At 55.6% G+C, this 21,317-nt stretch overlaps 1 protein-coding gene across 4 annotated transcripts in view; it reads left to right on the top strand.

Annotated features, from left to right (window-relative positions):
* Positions 1-18,805, top strand: part of SGSM2 (small G protein signaling modulator 2) — a 39,966-nt gene extending 21,161 nt beyond the window's left edge. Inside the window, exons 4-25 of one of the 4 annotated variants that reach the window (XR_010748886.1) lie at positions 204-365; positions 639-706; positions 803-948; positions 1,281-1,415; positions 1,927-2,051; positions 2,457-2,524; positions 2,878-3,038; positions 3,201-3,327; positions 4,947-5,081; positions 8,663-8,816; positions 9,781-9,845; positions 9,933-10,078; positions 10,565-10,693; positions 10,923-11,105; positions 14,109-14,492; positions 14,727-14,851; positions 15,283-15,365; positions 15,561-15,670; positions 16,755-16,851; positions 17,557-17,724; positions 17,947-18,498; positions 18,609-18,805. Coding sequence is in view for 2 of the 4 variants with exons in the window: in XM_066363496.1 (XP_066219593.1) it covers positions 204-365; positions 639-706; positions 803-948; positions 1,281-1,415; positions 1,927-2,051; positions 2,457-2,524; positions 2,878-3,038; positions 3,201-3,327; positions 4,947-5,081; positions 8,663-8,816; positions 9,781-9,845; positions 9,933-10,078; positions 10,565-10,693; positions 10,923-11,105; positions 14,109-14,492; positions 14,727-14,851; positions 15,283-15,365; positions 15,561-15,670; positions 16,755-16,851; positions 17,557-17,724; positions 17,947-18,035 (2,860 nt within the window). In the remaining 2 variants the exon portion in view is untranslated. The other 3 variants (XR_010748885.1, XM_066363496.1, XM_066363497.1) reach the window with 3 other exon arrangements.
* Positions 18,806-21,317: the final 2,512 nt, after the last annotated feature.

The following is a 21,317-nucleotide window of genomic DNA, read 5'->3' as shown; positions in this document are numbered from 1 at the left end:
CCTACAGGTTCTCTCAGGACCAGCCTAAGGGTGGGCATTGGCCCCTTTTGGACACAAGGCCCTAAACCCATAGCCTTCGGCAGCCCCACCCTAGTCAGTCTTCTGGGTTCTTGTCTTATGGCACCAAACTTCACTCCCAGTGCCACTAGTCTGGGGCTTAGCCCTGGGCTCTTGCACTCCTAAAGCCCACACCCTCTTTGCAGGAAACCCTCGGTGGGTAACCAGGAGGCCCTGCAGAGACAGGGCTCTGCCAGCGGGAAGGCCCCAGCCCTCAGTCCTCAGGCCTTGAAACACATATGGGTACGCACAGCGCTCATCGAGAAGATGCTGGACAGGGTCGTGCAGTACCTGGTGGAGAACTGCAGGTGAATGCCCTCCCGGGGCCCGCCTCCGGAACATGCCTTCAGCCTCGCCCCTCGGCATGCTGGGCTGTCCACCGCAGTCTGTAGGCATGCCCCATCTGCCCTGTAGCACCTCGAAAGCATAGACCACACCAGGCACCCTACACAGCTCAGTTCTCACGGGCTTATTTCTTCTTGGTGACTGACATGAATGTGGTCTCTGTGGGGACATCTCTACTTGGTGAGTTTGCCCAGGAATGAGTGTGGGAGCCACCTGTCTGTCTCTCCCACTGGCAGCAAGTACTACGAGAAGGAGGCGTTACTGGCAGACCCTGTATTTGGCCCCATCTTGGCCTCTCTTCTAGGTGAGCCAGAGAGCAGAGAGGCCCATTCTGGGCCAGCGGGGACTGAGGGGTAGGTGCTGGGGGGCATCATCTGAGCGGCTGTCTCTGTCTCCACAGTGGGACCCTGTGCCTTGGAGTACACCAAGCTCAAGACAGCTGATCACTACTGGACCGATCCTTCTGCTGATGAACTGGTCCAGAGGCACCGTATACGGGGACCCCCTAATCGCCAGGACTCCCCTGTGAAGCGCCCGGCCCTAGGAGTAGGCATCCCTCTCCCCACTGCTTGTGCCCGTCCCAGTTATGCCTGTAGGTCTGTAGGGAGGGGCAGCCGGCCTCTCTGCTCCTCACAGAGACAGGCTGGGCCTTGGTGATGCCCTGAGGTAGTGGCCACCGCTGAAGAGCCCTTTCCTCACACTGGCGCTTAATGCCAGGAGCACACTGGTTCATGGCTGGAAAGCAGAGGGTGTCTGGGAGCAAAGTGGGGGCAGGAAGGACTCCCGGGGTCAGCTAGAAAGGGTCCGCATGGAAGCTCATGTCCTCAACCTTCAAGGCTGGCTTCTCAGGGCGGGGGCTGAGCTGGGGCTTCGTGCAGATCCGGAAGCGGCACTCGAGCGGCAGCACATCGGAGGACAGGCTCGCTGCCTGCGCCCGCGAGTACGTGGAGTCCCTGCACCAGAACTCCAGGACACGGCTGCTCTATGGCAAGAACAACGTGCTGGTGCAGCCGGTAGGAAAGCCTAGTGCTCACCTCTCATCTCCCTCTTCCCAGGGCCCCAGGACTGGAACCTTCCAGCCACGTTCTTCCCTTTCTTAGGGGCTTGGCCAGAGAGAAAAGGGAGAATGGCCTCAGCCCCACTTCACTGTTTCATGCCCAGTCTTGATCCGGTAGAAGCCAGAAATGACATCTGCTCTGGCTGAGAACCAGGCCATCCAGGGATAGGGACGGCAGCCAGCAGGCAGGGTGAACACCCAGCTTGTAAATGGCTGGCCCAGGACACACCTGGCACCCAGGAGGCTGAAAGGGCAGAGCCAGTGGCACAAGGCAAGCGAGGAAGAAGCTATGCCCACATCTGCGTGTGGCTCGCGTTCTGCCCTACTTCCTCCTGGCCCCCGTCCCAGGGTCCCGTGGTTGGGCTAGCTTGGCTTCCCGCACTCCTACCTGGACCTCATTTTCCGTAGGCCATCACTGGGAGCCTCAGTCCCTCATCATCTGTCTTCTGTGTGTCTCCTCCCTGTAGAAGGAGGACATGGAGGCTGTTCCTGGCTACCTCTCCCTGCACCAGTCTGCAGAGAGCCTGACTCTGAAGTGGACTCCTAACCAGCTCATGAATGGGACTCTGGGGGACTCCGAGCTGGAAAAGAGGTGGGGGCTTTGGGACGCACTCCCAGGAGCAATGGAAGGACTGTAGGGCTTGCCACCAGGCAAGGTGATGGGGACACTTAGCCTGTTCCAGGAGACAGGCCTCACACTTTATCTTGTGCCAAGAATTACAGAGAGAGGTTGGCTGGAGATACTCCCGAGCTCTCTAAGATCCAGCCAGGCCTGGGAATCAGGAGCTTTGCCTGAGCCAAGCTCTAGGCACCTGAGACTGCCAGGCTCTGTGCCATGAGGGCAGCACGGAGCCCGGAGGGGCATGGCCGGCTGAGGTCGCCTCTCGGCTATGTCCATCCTGCCCTCAGGGTAGTTCCACAGGTATTGGGGCCGGGAGCTGAGGAAGGCAGGGTGGCTGGTCTTGGGACACAGTGACCCAATCTGGTTTCTTTCCAGTGTTTATTGGGACTATGCCTTGGTTGTGCCCTTCAGCCAGATTGTCTGCATCCACTGCCACCAGCAAAGTGAGCCTCCCTTGTCCTGGGCATCGGGGCTGAGGGAAAAGAGACTTCCTTTTCTCAGTCACATGTGTGCATGGCCCACGGGATGTCTTGTCCTCCTTTCGTCATTCCCACTCTGGCCCCGCTGTCCTCCCACCCGGTCTGGGGGCCTGGCCAGCTGGGCTACAGTGATGGCCACTCTGGCCCCACTGTCCTCCCGCCCGGTCTGGGGGCCTGGCCAGCTGGGCTACAGTGATGGCCACTCTGGCCCCGCTGTCCTCCCACCCAGTCTGGGGGCCTGGCCAGCTGGGCTACAGTGATGGCCAGGAGGCCTCAGAGGCCCAGCTTCCCTCACCCATGTTCACCCCCCACCACAGGGAATGGTGGCACACTCGTCCTGGTGAACCAGGACGGCATCCAGAGGCCACCGCTGCACTTCCCACAGGGGGGACACCTGCTGTCTTTTTTATCCTGCCTGGAGAATGGGCTTCTGCCTCAAGGACAGCTGGAGCCCCCGCTCTGGACCCAGCAGGGAAAGGTATTTCAGGGCTTGGGAGGCTCAGGTGAAGGGATAGATGCGGTGTGTTCCCCGCCCTCCTCCCACCCTCTCCCCACAGGGAGTTCTGGGGAGCAGCCTTGGGCGGGCACCTGGAACAGAACTCTGCCCTGACAGGCTGACTGCCCACCTCTTCCTCCCCAGGGGAAGGTGTTCCCCAGGCTCCGGAAACGCGGCAGCATGCGGTCCGCGGATGTAGACGAGACGGGCACAGGGTGGGCCACAGACTATGTGTTTCGGATCATTTACCCTGGACACAGGCACGAGCACAGTGAGTGTCCCCCACTTCTGTGGAAGAGGGAGATGCTCAGGGAGGTTTAGGGGGGCACAGCATCACCCAGGAGAGGTAGCAGGCAAGGTCCCCTGACCAGGCCAGGTTCAGATCAGCGGTTGAGGACTCAGCCTCTCGTTGGACCTTTTTTCCCGCAGATCGTCCCCCTGAGAATTCGCTTCTCTTCTACCTGTTCTTGCCCTTCCCTTGTCATGCCGACACTCTTGGCTCAGCTGATCCAGGTGTCTCTATACAATATTCTCTTAGTCATCCTTTCATGCCCTGCCTCAGTGAAAAAAATGTGACGAGCCTAGATCCAGGAAGTGAGACCTCTGTTCCACCGCGGCCCGCTGCCTGGCCTGCACAAGGTGGCCGGCCTGCAGGATCAGTGCTGCTTTCTGGGTGGTGCAAATCTTTCACTGACTGCGCTACCACCAGAACCCTCTCAAACCAGCTCCTGATGAGAGGAGCTGTGACTGCAGTCGCAGTGCATCTGAGGAGGGTGAGACTTGCAGCTGGGGGAGGGGCGCTGAAAGATGGCTTGGCGATCGTGGGTCCTGTCCCTCCTGGACGTACACCTCTGGGCCCTAATAGGGATCTACCAACAGAGTTCCCTTTCTGGTCAGCGTGCTCTGCTCCCCACAGGTTTCCCTGGGCCAGACTCACCAATCTTGGGAAGAAGGTCAAGGAATTTGCCAGCCCAGAGCATTTGCCAGCCAGACCACCTGCTCCCTAAATTTTCTAACTTGTGCCAATAAGTTGTCAACATGTTGTCTTTGTACTAACCGATTACCCAGACTGCAAACACACAGCCACAGCACAAGCAGTCCCTACAGGCTTGGAGGGCCAAGACGTGGGGACCCCCTCCCCTCCCTGTTGTACCTGACTAGGAGACACAGCTACTGCCAGAATGGATTTGCAAGCCCGGTATTTAGTCTCAGGCTCTTGCTTGGTTTAGATGACTCAGTTTGTACTTACTTGCTTCAAGCCTTGGCATTTCCCATTTCTGGTCACTTCACTTCAAGATCGACTTCCCTGAAGGGCAAGCCAGGGTGCCAAGGAGCTGAAACCCAGGGGGTGACTCGGGCTCCTCGAGGGCAGCTCTAGGAAACCCATGGAGAAGGTTGGCTTCCTAGTCTGAGGAGGGGGACTTGGGGTAATCGTCAGATCTGACCCCAGCCTGACCCTGACACAAGCTGAAGAACGATCAGGTTCCATCTGCCAGCCGTCATGCCCAGCCTGAGCCAGGGCTGATCCATCTGCCAGCCGTCGTGCCCAGCCTGAGCCAGGGCTGAAGAGCCCCTGAGCCGCCGGCCTTGTCCCGCTGGCCTGGTCTTTCACTACCCTGACTTCCCCCCATCAGTTCTCTTTTCTGTTCTTTCTAGAGAGGGCCTCATCCAAAGAGTGGAGCTCTGTAGCTGCTGTCGTCTCCCCACTTTCTTCCCTACTCTCCCCAGTAAATCTTCAACAGACTCTCGGGTCCCCCCTCCCCCCCTTCCAGGCCCCACAGGCTCAAGGTGACGCAGACTCCATTCTGCTCCCCCTGAGGACCGAGTCAGTCATCTCGCCCCAGGACTGGGTTCTCATGCTTTGCCTCTCTCGCTGTTCTCTTTGAGCAGTCACTATTAACTACCACCACCTAGCGGCCAGCCGCGCGGCCTCGGTGGACGATGATGAGGAAGAGGAGGATAAACTGCACGCGATGCTCTCAATGATCTGCTCGCGGAACCTCACAGCTCCCAATCCGATGAAAGGTTTTTATCCCTCCCCTTCTCCCTGACCCACCCTATCCCTCTGCCCCACCCCCCTGGGCCCACCTGCCACCCACCGCAGGGGCTCAAACGGCAGTGTTGGCATTATGGGACTTGCACCCAGGGTGGTCCCCTTTCATCCGGAGGCAGATCAGGGAGGGCAGAAGGTGGTGCTGGCAAGAAGAAGGGCTGGGACAAAATGCAGTTGCCTCTGGGCTCCCCACTGAGTCTGTCAGGAGAGAGAAGAGACCCACTCGGGAAAGATCTGATGATCCGGCTGCCCCCTGGAAACCCTGAGTGGCTATCTGAGCCCTGTTCCCACTCCTGGGGGTCATGTAGGCAAACCCAAGACAGTGTTTCTTTCTTTCTTTCCTTCCTGCTGGCTGAGCAGACCGGCCTCTGCGCCCTGTGCCTCTGACTCCTGACTCAGTGGAAACAGGACAGAAGCACCAGGCCCCTCTGGGCAGGCGTAGGGCCTGGAGAGCTCATGCAGACAGAAGTCACCAGTGCGTCAGCTGAGGGTTGGGGCCACCATGGAATGAAATCCAAGGCTCAGTTTACCCAGCAGGCACTGCCTGGTGCTTTAGTGTGAAATCTAGAAATATCTGCCAGGGATGTAAGTCAGGTGTGTTCCACCCTCCAGAGTACATAGTTGTAGAGTCCCTTAATTATGAATGACACAGCCCAGTGCCCACAGCTGCTCTGTCCATCACCCATGGACAGAGCTAGGCTGGTGGAAAGGGGACCCCACTCTCTTCTTGGAATGGGACCAGCCTGGGAACCTGGAGGGCTAGGCTGGGGTGCTCAGTGGATTTTGGCTATGAAGGGCCAGCTCTCTTGGAGTTGAGGGGAATGTCCCCATTCCCATACCACAGAATTAATTTCTCCTCCCTTTTCCCAGCCCCTACAGAGGCTGTCTAAGAATATGTGACACTTCCCTTATGCTTCCCCAAAGTTCTGTCAAAGAGTCCAGTTCCTTAGCCCAGCCACCAATAAGGGGTCTCCCTGTCCCTGGGCAACCACGTCCATGTCCTAGAACACACCTAGCACACCCTCAGCCCAGCCCTGCTAGCTGCCCCCTTACTTCCCACGTCCCAGCCTTCGTGTCTGCCCTCCCAGCCATTGCAGTAGGACCTGCAGGCAGCCCGGGCAGGAACGTGGGGAGACTTCGCTTGTGATGTTGATTGCCTGCACACGGCCTGCCATCTGGTTCCTTACAAGCCTGAGCTTGGGCTGATGCTTATTATAGGTAACTGACTTTAAGCAGTGTGGGAAGGCTGTCAGGAGGGCCCAGGCTGACCCTTCTTACCCCCACGAACTGGTAGTCAGGCTAGAGATTGGGGGCTCCCCGCCAGGCCCCTGCCTTGGAAGACTTAGTGATAGGAAGCCCATCCTTGACTAGTTTTAATGCTGAGGACTCCAGGGTCAGAGAAATCTCCAGGCCTGCAGGGTGCAGAGGCCCCAGGGCTTGTCTGGGCATCCTCTTGGGGAACTAGGGGGCCAGACCTACCCAGTATGCCAGTATGCAACCCCTGGGACTCCAGTGCTTGGGAAAGAGGAGGAGGCACGAGAGTAGAATCAGCGGGTGGCTGGGGAGGTGGTGTGAGAGCCCCTGCCTCCCCTCCAGTCCATAATGACAACACTGTTGAGTCTGTCCTGCTAGCCATTGCTTTCCAGGCCTGCAACATGCTTGACTTGTGCATGTGAATCGAGTGGCGGGTGTCCAGACTTTCCTCTCCTCCCCCCCTCCCTCTCCTGCTGCCTCCCCACAGAGCAGAGATGCTGTTCACTCTAATTCTGCTCCAGGCCGAGCACCTTTCACTCGGAGTCTTAGGGGCTGTGGGGTTCAACCACCTTGATTGTTTTGCTTCAAACTTTCCTCAAGCTCAGAGGAGAGAGTCAGAGTCAAAGCTGACCCAGCAGAGTCCCCGTCCTGCCTGCTGCCCCTTGCCCAGTCACTCCAGAGCCCCGGCTGTCTGCACTGGGCTAATTCAGGGATGCAGTGTTCAATGCTGGCTGGTTCAGCTCCTTCCTGGAGAATTAAGGTGAAGAGCATTGACCCAGGAGACCTGCCTTGGCTGAGCCCTGCTTTCTGGGCATGAGCTCGTTTCCCTGTGTGCCCACCCTCTGCCCTCTATCCCCCTGTCCCCCTCACCCCCGCCTGCCGCCTGCTGCCTGCCTGGCTGGGCCTGCTCCCACCCCAGCACCTCTCAGAACTGGCCTCTCTCCTGCCTGCTCTAAGGGCACTAGCTGGGCTCCTGCCCCGCCCACTTGCATTTGTCCCCCCTTCCTTTTTCCCAGTCTTCAGCATGGCTTCTAACACCTCATTCCCAGAGCTGCAGCCCCTCCACACCAAGTACATACCCTTAATTTACCTCCTGGTGGAGCTGAAGGACCAGATCTCTACAAAAATCCCACCTTGGATCTGGGAAGAGATTCCCAGCCAAGACAGGCAGCCCCTGAGGGGACTGGAGGGGGCTCAGCTCAGCGCCTCCCACCAAGGCACACTCAGAGCTGGAGTCTGGCTCCCACAGAAACCAGGCCTTGGTCTGCTCCACACAAGCAGGCCAGGGCCCAGGCCATGGTTTGCAGGAAGAAATGCTGCTTGAAGAAGTCATCATCACACACACACACACAGCTCCCTCTCCTTATTCTTTACTCCTCTGTTCCCTCCCTCCCTCCTAGCACCATCTCCTTGTCCTTCCACTTCCTGCCCTCACTTTGCTTCATCTCTGTGGCTCCCTGGACTTGCCAGAGTCCCCCATGAGCAGTGTGCCCTGTCCCACTTGAGCCCTAGAAGCTCTCGATGTCTTGAGTTCTGATTCAGACCAGCTGGGCTGGCTGAGAAGGTTCCATCTACTTTTGGTGTAGATGTGTCTGAGGAGCTGTCTTCTAAGGCTGCACCTGGGGACATTCTTCTGGATGGTGGAACTGTGTGCCCAGCTACCATCCTCATCCCTGTGGTGGCCTGGCAGCCAGGCTAGGCAAGGATGGAGAGCTCAGAAAGGACCCACAGGAGCTGGCAGCAGGGGTGCCTGGCCTGGGCAGGAAGCCCTGACCCTCCTCAGCCATTGGCTTCCAGATCTGGAACCCTCAGGGGTACTCGGGACTTTGATCAGTGGAGACTCTTGGCATAGGAAGGTTCACAGTTTGCAGTGTTTCGGGTTAGACATCTTCCTGTGTCTCTCAGAGTTTGTCCAAAAGGACCAGGCTGAATCATCAAAGGCCAAGCTAGCTGGTGGCATTTTAAGGAGCTCAGGGTTTTGTTGTTTCTTCTCTCACTTCCTTTCCTCTAGAAAAGCAAGTATTTTCCATCACTGATAGCAAGATGGAGTGAACAGACACAATCATCCACAACTCAGTCATTCTATCACATGCAGAAAAGTTAGGTGGAGCCTGGGAAGTGTCAGGCACTCCCTCTCCGCCATTGCCATCTCTGGGCTCTGAACCAGGCAGGCACCACCCCGTGGTTCTCCCCAGGGTGACTTCATGCTGCAGCTCTGGGCACAGAGGTGGGCATGCTGCAGGGTGGCTGGGGGAGAAGGCCTGCCAGGTCCTGACCACGGCCCCCTTCCTGTCCTCAGATGCTGGTGACATGATCGAGATGCAGGGCTTTGGGCCCAGCCCGCCATCCTGGCACCTAGAACCCCTGTATAGCCAGGGCTCCTCCTGCCTCTCCTGTTCCACCAGGAGCTCCCCATATGCAACTCCCAGTCACTGCAGCTGTGTCCCTGACCGGTGAGTGGGCAGGGAGAACACCTCTGCGTGAGTGTATACATCCATGTATGTGCCAGTCTGTCTTTTTTTTTTTTTTTATAATAAATTCTATTTATTTTATTTTATTTTATTTTAATTTCTTCTTTTTTATTAATTTTTAGAGAGGAGAGAGAGTGAGAGAGAGAGAGAGAGAGAGAAGGGGGAGGGAGGAGCAGGAAGCATCAACTCCCATATGTGCCTTGACCAGGCAAGCCCAGGGTTTTGAACTGGCGACCTCGGCATTCCAGGTCGACGCTTTATCCACTGCGCCACCACAGGTCAGGCCTGTGCCAGTCTGTCTTTAGGGGCTGTGTCACTTGCCTGACATGGTGGCCCCAAGTTGGTCAGAACTGGGTTCAATATTCATTTCTGCTACCCATGTGATTTTGGCAAGTAACTGAGTTTCTATGAGCCTCAGTTTCCTCATCTGTGAAATTGGGGTCATACCACCTGCTTCTTAAGGTACTTATGAGGACTAAGTGAGGTGTATAACCCATATGAGTACCTGGAGCTTGTCTGGCACATAGTAGGTGCCCAGTACTTGTGAGCTCCTCTTCCCAGTGTGAAAGGGGAGGGGTGAATGTCTGGGGACACACAGCAGATACCTGGGCATGGGCTATGTGCCGGAATGGCATGGGAACGGCGTTTGTGTAAGGATCACGTGCCAGCGCTGGATGCTTTTGCCGGCTGCTTCATTGGACTGGTTACTTCTTTTTACCTGCTACTTCTGAAGACTCAGGTGGATCTCTTTATTTTTCACTTGGGGAAACCAAAATTCACTAACATATAGTGAAGTTTGTTGCCCAAGGTCCGCTGGGTAGTTGGAGGCCACTGACCTGCTGCCAGGCTATGGACCCTACTTGCGCATCACCCGAATGCCCTTACTTCTCGCCGCCCTCCTCCCACCAGGAGAGCCACAGCTCTCTAAGCCAGACTGATTCCACAGGTTGCCCCTCAGGCTACTATGTGAGAACATGAAGAGGCAGATCGTGTCCCGGGCCTTCTACGGCTGTGAGTGTGGGGTGAGGTGTGGTCACATGAGGCAGGGGCAGGGGGAGGCCCCATGGTCACAGCCTCATGGCTCCCTCCCGCCCCCAGGGCTGGCATACTGCCGCCACCTGTCCACAGTGCGGACCCACCTGTCAGCACTGGTGCATCACAACATCATCCCGCCCACCCGGCCCCCAGGGGCCTCAGGGGGTCTCACCAAGGATGTGTGGAGCAAATACCAGAAGGATGAAAAGGTGCACACTCTGGGTGCCGGGGCCAGGGACCGGGACCAGGGGCTGGGGCGGGCAGCAGTGAGAGCCGTAAGTCTGCTCTGGGAGCAGCTTTCACAGGCCACCTGGGCATTCAGGCGAAATGTAGTCATTGTCGGGGTTGAAAGGCCCAGACTGGTGGCCTTGGAGTGGCCCGGACCATGGTAGAATCTTAGACAGCTGAGGCTGTGGGTTTCCATGGGACGGGCACTGGAGGGGAAGTCCGTTCTGCTTCCATAACTTTGGACAAATCTGCACCATTCTAGGTTCCATTTCTGCCTTGGAAGGAGGGGGGTTGAGGAGGTCTCATCCAGGTCTAACTTGGGGTGGGGAGGATGTGACTGCCCCAAAGCAGGGTTTCCCTGAACTTCAGCAGAGCTCCCAGCCCCAGCTCTCCACGGGGTGGGGTCACCCAGCAGGGCCACAGGGACTGTGGGGACTGCACAGTCTTTCCTCCCTTGGGTCCCTCAGAACTATAAGGAGCTGGAGCTACTGCGGCAGGTTTACTACGGAGGTGTGGAGCACGAGATCCGCAAGGACGTCTGGCCCTTTCTGCTCGGCCACTACACGTTTGGCATGAGCAAGAAGGAGATGGAGCAGGTAAGGGGAGCCCATTCCGTAGGGATAGGGAGATGGGGAGGGCGACCAGAAGACCCAAGGGTGGGGGTCTCAGAAGGCTTAGTTCCTCCCCAGATGGAAAGAAACATGGCAGAGGAAGATGTTAGCAGCAATGACCCACTGTCCTCACTGCTAGGCCCAAGCCATCCCAGCCCCTGCAGAGGAGGGCCGGTGCACCCTCCCCCATGGTCATGGTGTGGTCCGAGTACAGGTGGACGCAGCGGTGGCAGCGAGGTACCGGCAGGTGTTGGCAGAGTGGAAAGCCTGCGAAGTGGTGGTGAAGCAGCGGGAGCGGGAGGCTCACCCAGCCACACTCACCAAGTTGTCCTCGGGCAGCAGCATCGACAGCCACGTGCAGCACCTCATCCACCGAGATTCCACCATCAGCAATGACGTGAGCCAGACGGGGCGGGAGGGGGGGGGCGGGGCAGGGGATGGGGTGAGAGCCTCCAGTGCTTGACATGCAGGAGTCCCGGCACCAGCCCGGCCTCCAGCACTCACTGGTAGTGGAGTCCGGGGAGAATGGCTTAATGTGTCTGTGTGTCCCTTTCACTGAAAAATAGGATGACTATCTCCTGCTGCCCACTTTTCTGGGTGTTGCAGGAATAGTGTGAGACAGTGTGCATTGTGTCCTGTTTTAGTGGACTAGCAGGGAAAAATGGATTTATAGGGATTAGGGAAGCCTTCCCCATAGAGAATCCTCAAGGCTTAGAATAGGCAGCCCTGGGTTCTAGTCCCAGGTCCACTGCTAACAAGATGAGTGACTTGTCTTCCCATCTCTGGACCTCGGTGTCCAGTTTCAACTCTACTATCCTTTGATTGCAGAGGCTTCACTGAGAGCTGTTGCTAGAGACCAGGGCAGCACTTAGAGTGGTGCTATTGGTGTCTCCTGGCGAGGTCTCCCTAGCTCTGTGGCATTTTCATTGTCTTACACAGCTGACTATGCAAAGCTGGTTCAGAGCCTGCCTGGTTCTTGTGGCATCACCCCTGCCGTTAGAGGAACAAGTCCCACAGTGTGGCTGCTGGGCCCAATCAGGAGTGATAAGAAGTCTCAGTTTGAAGGACACTCTTTTATTAACTTAAGTTTTTTCTTTAAAATTGGTGCTTTAGGCCCTGGTCGGTTGGCTTAGTGTTAGAGTGTCAGCCCAGCGTATGGGTCTCCTGGGTTTGATTTCTGGTCACAGCACACAGGAGAAGATCATCTGCTTCTCCTGCCCTCCCTTTCCCCCTTCTCTTTCTCTCTCTCCCTTCTCCTCTTGTAGCCATAGCTCGATTGGTTCTAGTGCATTGGCCCCAGGTGCTGAGGATGGCTTTCTGCCTCAGGTGCTAAATAGCTCAGCAGCAAGCATGGGCCCCAGATGGCCAGAGCATCAGCCCTAGATGGGGGTCACCAGGGGGATCTGGTCGGGCACATGCTGGAGTCTCTCTGTCTTCCCTCTTCTCACTTAAAAAAAAAAAAGAGGCACTTTATTTAGATAATACACAGTCTTGCCACTTTTTCTAAATCCTTACTGATATTAACAGAAAATTCACGCTGGAGTGAGAAATATAACTACCAAGGCTCATCTCCTTTTCGTGTGCTTTGTTCTTAATCCCCTGTTTATGAGCATATTTTTCCTCTGTGGATCTATAGTAGCCCGGTCACCACCAGCTGTTTGGCTCACAGAGAGCAGCGCTAGCACTGGTCTGAGACCTCGGATTGCTTCCACACCGTGACCTTACCTGATCCTAACCCAACAGCATTTCATGCTTTTTGCACAAAGTGAAAACTTTTAGCATCCCTTTACTTACATCAGGGGTCCCCAAACTACGGCCCAGGCTGCATGTGGCCCCCTGAGGCCATTTATCCGCCCCCGCCACACTTCCAGAAGGGGTACCTCTTTCATTGGTGGTCAGTGAGAGGAGTAAAGCACGGCATTGCTCACGTACAGTACTACTTCTGGTGACACGGGATGTATGTGTCACGGCTCCGGAAGCACCTCATATCACTTGTCATGGCTAGCAGTGACAATATGGAACTGGACATTGACCATCTCATTAGCCAAAAGCAGGCCCATAGTTCGCATTGAAATACTGGTCAGTTTGTTGATTTAAATTTACTTGTTCTTTATTTTAAGTATTGTATTTGTTCCTGTTTTTTTTTGTTTTGTTTTTTTTTTACTTTAAAATAAGATATGTGCAGTGTGCATAGGGATTTTTTTTTTTTGTATTTTTCTGAAGCTGGAAATGGGGAGAGACAGTCAGACAGACTCCCGCATGCGCCCGACCGGGATCCACCCAGCACACCCACCAGGGGGCGATGCTCTGCCCCTCCGGGGCATCGCTCTGTCACGACCAGAGCCACTCCAGCGCCTGGGGCAGAGGCCAAGGAGCCATCCCCAGTGCCCGGGCCATCTTTGCTCCAATGGAGCCTCGCTGCGGGAGGGGAAGAGAGAGACAGAGAGGAAGGAGGGGGGGGGGTGGAGAAGCAGATGGGCGCTTCTCCTGTGTGCCCTGGCCGGGAATCGAACCCAGGACTTCTGCACGCCAGGCCAACGCTCTACCACTGAGCCAACCAGCCAGGGCCTTGCATAGGGATTTGTTCATAGTTTTTTTATAGTCCAGCCCTCCAACGGTCTGAGGGATAGTGAACTGGCCCCCTGTATAAAAAGTTTGAGGACCCCTGACATACATAGTCCAAATAGAAAAAAAAAGAAGTAAAAACCAGTCAGCATATGTCTCTCTTCTTTTCCATGTGACTTGTCCATGGTGATGGCCTGTTTCCAATCAGCAAACTGTTTCCTTTCACTTCTTACCTCTCCTCAGCTTGTCTGTGGCTAATAAAACTAATCAGGTACTTGCTAGAAAAATTTCCTGCCTTATTCTGCTGACCAGTCAGTACAGACAGTAAGAAAGAACTTGTTTTTCCTAACGCCTCCAGCCCGCTCTCCCGCCGGGCTGCCCCACAGCCCCACCAACACAGAGGAGCCCTCCTGACCTGAGGCAGCCTCATGGCTTCAGGTGTTTGAGAATGACACTGCTCACACTGGCCATCGAGGTCCATTGAGTATCCAGGCCTCCGGTCCCCCTCCTTCTCTGCAGCAGCCACAAGAAGCCTAGAGTGTTTCGCTTTTCCTCAGGCCCTAGGAAGAAGCCAGAGGAGGGGACTGGATAGGGCTGAAGTCTTCCTGTTTGCCTAGAAGCCGATTTCTCTCCACCTGGTCAGCTGGCTCAAAGGGGAGACTTGGCGCCCAGAGTTGGCCATGTTGGAGGCCATGGGGTGGAAGTGGGAGGTGTGAAGAGAACTCTGCACCCCTCTCCCTCATTCTGACCCCAGGAAGGAGACACTGAGCTGAGGGAAGGTGGTGGAAGGTGCTGGAGTGCAGGTGTGAGCCCCACCATCTGTTCTGTCCCCCAGGTATTTATCTCTGTGGATGACCTGGAGCCCCCAAAGCCCCCAGGCACTAAGGATTCCAGACCAGAGCCTGAGGAGGAACCAGGAGCAGGGCCCCAGGGCACTGCCATGGTGGAGCAGCAGCAGTCAGTGGAGTTTGATTCTCCAGACTCGGGACTGCCTTCATCTCGCAATTACTCCGTGGCCTCGGGCATCCAGTCAAGCATAGATGAGGGGCCGAGTGTGGGCTTCGAGGAGGACTGCAGTGGGGAGGAAGGCTCCGACGGGCTGGTTCCTGCAGTCCATGCTTTCTCCGAGCCCCAAGATCCCAGCCAGGAGAAGGCCTTTGGGGCCAGAGAGCTGGATGCGGGGGAGGAGCTCGCGGCTGTGTGCGCCACTGCCTACACTGTACGTGGAAGTTTCCAGGCACTGTTCTCAGCTGGTCCCCGAGGCGTGGGGACAAGCTGGCGGGTGGAAGATGGGGGATGCCCTGACTATCTTGGAGGGTCCTGAGCCCATCTCTCAGCATCCCCAGAGGACTTTGTTCTCAGGGTCCCTTGGCTCCCTGCCTGCCTTTGCTGCACTCCTGTGGGCAGCACCTCTGGCTCCCAGCTCAGCCTTGAGGGCCCTCCCCTCTTTCAGATAGAACTACTGGACACCGTGGCCTTAAATCTGCACCGCATAGACAAGGACGTGCTGCGATGTGACCGCAACTACTGGTACTTCACACCCTGCAACCTCGAGAGGCTCAGAGACATCATGTGCAGGTGCCATTGTAGGGCAGGGCTCAGGGTGGGAGGCAGGGACCCTGCTCCGTGAAAGGTTAGGTCTGAGGTGCCCTGCTCCCTCCCCGGCACGGAATCACGCTGGACTCCCTCTGTCTGGAACACTTTTTCCCTGCAGTGCCGTGCCTCAGCCCCCTCCACTCTTGGAGGTCTGCAGCCCGGCCACACTTCAGGAAGCCCTATCTGTTTCCTCTTTCCATGGCTTCCCCCACCCCAGCACTGTCTTTCCCTGAACCCTGAGTGGCTTGGGGACAGGGGCTGTGGGTTGGTCACCATTGCACTCCCAGTGCTGTAGGGTCACGGGAAGGCTGACTTCTGGGTAGCTGGCCGCTCTAGGGGCCGTCTCCCTGGGGACTCCTGAGGGGAGGGGAGGATGGCATACACCCACAGTGACTCTGTCCCTGGCATTTCAGCTACGTGTGGGAACACCTGGACATGGGCTATGTCCAGGGCATGTGTGATCTGCTGGCACCGCTCCTGGTCATCCTTGATAACGGTGAGGGCCGGGCCAGGGAAAGGAGGAGTGTTCCTGGAATGGTCTCAGGGTTGGGCTGACCTAAGCTGGAGAAGGAAAGAAGGCTACTAGGTCTAGATGGGTGGGGATATTAGCCAGCCCTGTCCTCTGAGCCACAGGACACCCCCTGTGAAGTGAGGTGTCCTGCCCTATGGCCTCACTCCTGTCTCTCCTCAGATCAGCTAGCCTACAGCTGTTTCAGCCACCTCATGAAGAGGATGAGCCAGAATTTCCCCAATGGGGGCGCCATGGATACCCACTTTGCTAACATGCGCTCCCTCATCCAGGTGAGGTCTGCAGCCACCTGTGGACACGTGACCAGGTGCCATTGGGCTTGTCCATCTTCCACAGGGAGGCCAGGGAACATTCCAAGATTTTTTTATGTATAAGCTTAATTTCTTTCATTTCAAAAAAAATTTATTTCCAATTACAGTTGGCATTCACAGCCAGATGTTAATATGGACTCCTATTTCTGGCTCTGCTACTCCAGGGTGGGGAGCACAGCATGGGGTTGAGACCCCACACTTCTCAGGGGGTACCTTTGCAGCTAAAATAATCTAGATTCTCAGCCACTATGGGAGCTGGGCCAGCCCTTTCTGCCAGTCGATGTGGCTTCTTCTGTGAATATTTGGTTGTAAGACTTCTCTTCAGCTAGTTGGTTCTCTTCAGTTCAGCTAGTTCTCTTCAGTTGGTTATTCAGGTTAATTGTTCTATAACTTAGTTGTAATTCCAGTTTGGAACTGGTAGGAGGTGAGTGTAACTTCCACCTACTCTGCCACCATCTTGGGATTCCCCTTGACACTGAGTATTATATTAGTTTCAGGTATACAGCACAGTGATTAGACATATTCCTAACTTATGAGGCAAAGTGATCCCTCCATAAGTCTAGGACCCACCTGGTGCCATACATAGTTATTACAATGTTATTGACTATATTCCCTATGCTGTACTTTACATCCTTGTGACTGTTTTGTAACTACAAGTTTGTACATCTTAATCCTTCCACCTTCCACCCAATCCCCCCAGACCTTCTCCCATCAGTTTTTTCTCAGTATCTGTACATTTGTTTCTGAAAAACACAGTTTTCAATGTTATAAATTGAGGAGGAATGTTAGTATGTGAATGCTTGTGCTCATGAAAGTTCTGGTGAATAGTAATGTTAATGATGAAATCAAACACCCAGAAAACGGTAGAACTCCAAAAAGAGTACAACCCAGAGGGGTGGGTGGGGCCGCAGAACAGTGCCCAGGTGCTGGGAGAGGGCTGGAGAGCAGCCACCATGCGCCACAGCAGCAGGGGCCTGGTGGATGGCGGGGTGGCAGGGAGAGGCGACACTGGCTCAGTCCTTCTCCCTTTCTCCACTCACATAAGATCCTGGACTCAGAGCTGTTTGAACTGATGCATCAGAATGGAGACTACACCCACTTCTACTTCTGCTACCGATGGTTCCTGCTGGATTTTAAAAGAGGTAAGGGGAAGATTGGATGGTAGGCCTGGGGTCAGGAGCAGCGGAAAATCCTTTTCCCCAAAGTCAGTGGTTCTGGACCCTAACAACTTTGAAACCGCTTGGGTAACTTTTTAGTTTTTTAATTTTTAATTTTTATTTATTCATTTTAGAAAGGAGAGAGAGAGGGGGAGAGAGAGGAGAGAGAGAAGGGAGGGAGGAGCAGGAAGCATCAACTCCCATATGTGCCTTGACCAGGCAAGCCCAGGGTTTTGAACCGGCGACCCCAGCATTTCCAGGTCGACGCTTTATCCACTGTGCCACCACAGGTCAGGCCCACTTGGGTAACTTTTTTAGAAACACCAGTGCGCTGGGCCCCACCCAACTTCAGACTATGTAGTATGGCTGGCTGCCTGGGCATCAAGATTTTAAAATCTTACATGAATCCAAAGTGAAGACAGGTGGAAAGTCACCCTCAGGTAATGGTTTGGGGAACTGTTTTCAAACCAGATCTCCCCCGAGCACCAAGCTGCTCTAGTTGAAGAGGGCAGTGTGGAGTCTGCAGGAGCCCAGTGTTCAGGAATTACTGAGGAGAAGGACGGTCTTGGCCTGAGGCAGGGAACCCCCCTCCATGGACTGGGCTGGCTGTAATGGAGAGAACACCAGGACTTGGGCCCCTGGAGCTCTGTCTCCACATGTGGCTCAGCCTTAACCCCTTACTGTCCCCAGAGCTGCTGTATGAGGATGTGTTTTCTGTGTGGGAGGTGATCTGGGCGGCCCAGCACATCTCATCAGAGCACTTTGTCCTATTCATTGCCCTGGCCCTGGTGGAGGCCTACCGTGAGATTATCCGTGACAACAACATGGACTTCACCGATATCATCAAGTTCTTCAATGGTAGGACCTTGTCCAGCCATCCGGGCTACCCCCAGCAGGGGCATAGGGGCTCCCACTGCTGGCCTGGGCAGGGTTGGAGGGGCGCAGAAATGCCGGGTCCCTTCCTCATGAGCAGCTGTCAGGAGTCCAGCAAGTAGGAACGAAGCAGGGTGGGCAGCCACAGGCTCCTCCCAGGCTACTGCCCTCACTCCACATTCCCGCAGTTATCCATGTTTCCTCCAGAACGAGCTGAGCATCACGATGCCCAGGAGATCCTGCGGATTGCCCGGGACCTCGTCCACAAGGTGCAGATGCTTATAGAGAACAAGTGAGGGCTGTGACCCGCAGGCAGCAGCCAGCTGGAGCCTGGGCTCTGGGCCCAGGGCCCCCACAGGGAGTGGTGCAGGGGCAGCACAGCAGAGACTGCCCCAACTCCCAGCCAACCCTGTCTGCCCACCTGTTCCTAATAAAGTGCTTGTGAGCCTGGGATCCGATTCAGGGCAGTTCTGGTCCTGCAGGGCAAGTCAGGGGCCAGGGTACCCTCAGGTCAGAGCCAGATGGGGAGGGGCGGCATCAGGGAGCAGCTGACTTGGGGAACACCTACTCTGCTCCCCTCTCAAACACCTGAAATAACCCCACTGCCACCTGCAGCCTCAGCCTGGATTGCCTCCCATACCGTCTGCTGGGTCAGCCTGGGCTCCTGTAGAATTATCAGGGCTATAGTTGCCTGGGCCCTTCCTGGTGAGGATCATGTGGTGCAAGGTGACTTGGCTGTATCTGAGAGTCCCTTTGCAGGTCCAGAGTGTGTGTGTGTGTGTGTGTGTGTGTGTGTGTGTGTGTGTGAGAGAGAGAGAGAGAGAGAGAGAGAGTATGTGTGTGTGTGTGAGAGAGAGAGAGAGAGAGAGAGAGAGAGTGTGTATGTGTGTGTGTGTGTGTGTGTGAGAGAGAGAGAGAGAGAGAGAGAGAGAGTGTGTGTGTGTGTGTGTGCATGCACCAACCCATCAGGGCAGCCAGAATGTCTGCAGGTTTGGCTGACACTCCGGGGCTGCCTTCCGGGCTCTCTGAGACTGGAGGCAGTCAGAAGCTGGGCCCTGGGTGGGAGCACTCCGGGGCTGCCTTCCGGGCTCTCTGAGACTGGAGGCAGTCAGAAGCTGGGCCCTGGGTGGGAGCAGCTCACCTCAGCAGCACTGCCACTGCCTTTGGCCACCTGAGGTGACCCCGTGCCCCCCACCCCGGTACAATGCACCCACGTGTGTCTGTAGTCTCACTCTTGCCACCTTGTTTTTGCTTTATGCACTATATGCATCCTTAACAACCGTGTGTCAATGACATTTGCCAGCCAGAGAATCTAGAATGTGGTTGGAGCACTTCCTATCAAGAGGAGTCCTAGGGTGATTCTTTAGGGTAGTGATACTATTACAGCCTCCTCTCAGACGTGGCCCCAAAACTTGGGGAGTACATCATCTATCTCAAGCATCTACTGAGTCCCTGAGAGTGGAGGGAGGTGGGTGCTTGGGTCTCCGTTGTTTGTCGCTGGTGAGAAGCAAGGCTAGCTCTGCCTTCCCTATGCTGTCAAGAGGCCTGAGACCCAGAAACCCCCTTGGAAGAGCCTTCTCATGGGGAGGGGTCATGCTGCTTGTTCTGTCATTCCTACCCCCTTTTGCCAACACATGCAAGCCAGGCCTTGCCCCAGGGCCAGGAGGCCACTCTGCCACAGGCTGGGGCCTGCCCAGCAATCACTAAGGTCTGGAGACTTCCTGCATTTGAGAAACATGAAAATGGCCCAGCAGCCCTTCTGCATCCAGCACAGCGCCCCCCCAGCCCCCCCCCTGTCCTGGGCACTGCACAGCCTGTTTGGGGGCCAGCCCACCCCATTGCCCACCCTTGTCTGTGAGTCCTTGGCCTCCACCAAGCACGGTGGCTGTTGTGTGCCTGCCTTAGTGACTCAGTGGTTTTGTGAGGAGCAGAGTGTATATGTATTCTGGCTCAAAAACTGTACTCTTCAGTGTAACAAACCAATAAACAGCATTTGGCAATGCTTGAGGCTCTGGGGGCTGCTTGCGGGCTGGCACTGGGCAGCGAGTGACTGATGGGGAATTCAGTATGCTCTCCACAGTGGAACAGTAAAGAAGGCCAGCCCCACAAGGCAAGGATGGCGTAAAGAGAACCACTTTTCCAAGTGAGAGGGACCTTGGCTATGGGCTGGTTGGGATGAGGACGATAGGCAGACCCCAGGCATTCAGGGAGCTCTCAGGGCCAGCGTCCCATCTCAGACTGAACAGGGGCCTCTCGGCCTCTAGCATGGAAAGGGCCTGGCCATAACAGCAGGTTCCTACCTGCCTTGCCTTACCCCGGAGGACCACTGCCCCGTCACCCATGGTCTTAGGTGGAGGGCTCCCATCACCAGCATGTGGTCTGGTCTAGAAGACACTTATTTTATGAGCATTAGGGCCTATTATCTGTTCACTGCTAGCTGCCCAGGCAAGGAAACCAGTTGACACAGGGAGGTTTGGGGCCAGAGAACCTTATAAGCCCCTCAAGGGACCCCCACACACAAGTTGAGCCTGGCGCCTAAAGCAATCTGAATTCTCTCTGCTCTGACTGCACCTGAAAGTCACTGAAGGCCCCTGACAGATTAGCCTGAATTGGCCTGTTCCTTCACACACTCACCCAGAAGTGCTGGCACTCCACAGGCCCCTGAAAGGGCCTCTGAGAGCAGAGGGAATCCCAAAAGTGATGGGTCAGTCGAATGTGTGTGTGAGGAGGAGGAGCAGGAAGAGTGAGGACAGCATTAGAAATAGCTCAGGGAGCCTGACCAGTGGTGGCGCAGTGGATAAAGCGTCGACCGGGAACGCTGAGGTCACCAGTTCAAAACCCTGGGCTTGCCTGGTCAAGGCACATATAAGAGTTGATGCTTCCTGCTCCTCCCCCCACCTCTCTAAGATGAATGAATAAATAAAATTAAAAAAAAAGAAAAGAAATAGCTCAGGGAAACCTCTGACTCTGAAAGTCTCTCTCTTTCCCAGAACAGAACTGGTAAACGGAAGCTCCTGGATTCTTACTTGGGATTCTTGTTTTCCATTGCCCTGGCCACAGGCCCCTCTCTTGCAGGCTCCAGCTGAGGGTGTGTGTGTGTGTGTGTGGGGGGGGGGTTGTCCTTTGCTTGCAGGGATGGGAGTTTCTGTGTACCCTTATGATATAGTGATAGCTCTCAGATGATATTGGGTCACCACTGCCAGGAGCAGTCATCATCTTTGTCCTCAGTGCTGGGCACAGTGTCAAACACTGCATGCACTCAGGAAATAACCCGCCTAACAATCAGCCTTCCCTAATTGAAGGCATCTATCTCTCCCTGAGCTACCAGCAGAGGGAGCCAGCATCTCACAAGTGAAACAGGCTGGTGGAATTGTGAGGCAATGGGGAGGGGCACCAGATCTGGCCTTTTGAGTCTGGCTTTTCAAATGGAACCCCAAGACATCTGTGGCCACCACTCCCTTCCCCCACCCCCACCCCTACCCTACATCCCCAGACCTACCCTAGCAAGAGAAACTGAGTCAGTTCCTCTGGCTGGGGCTGGGAGTGGGGCAGGTTCAAGTGAGGGAGTTAAAAAAGCA

This window comes from Saccopteryx leptura, chromosome 2 (assembly GCF_036850995.1).
Source record: "Saccopteryx leptura isolate mSacLep1 chromosome 2, mSacLep1_pri_phased_curated, whole genome shotgun sequence".
Classification (NCBI taxonomy): Eukaryota; Metazoa; Chordata; class Mammalia; order Chiroptera; family Emballonuridae; genus Saccopteryx; species Saccopteryx leptura.
Note: the sequence above shows the minus strand (reverse complement) of the source record. Positions and strands in the feature narration are given on the sequence as shown.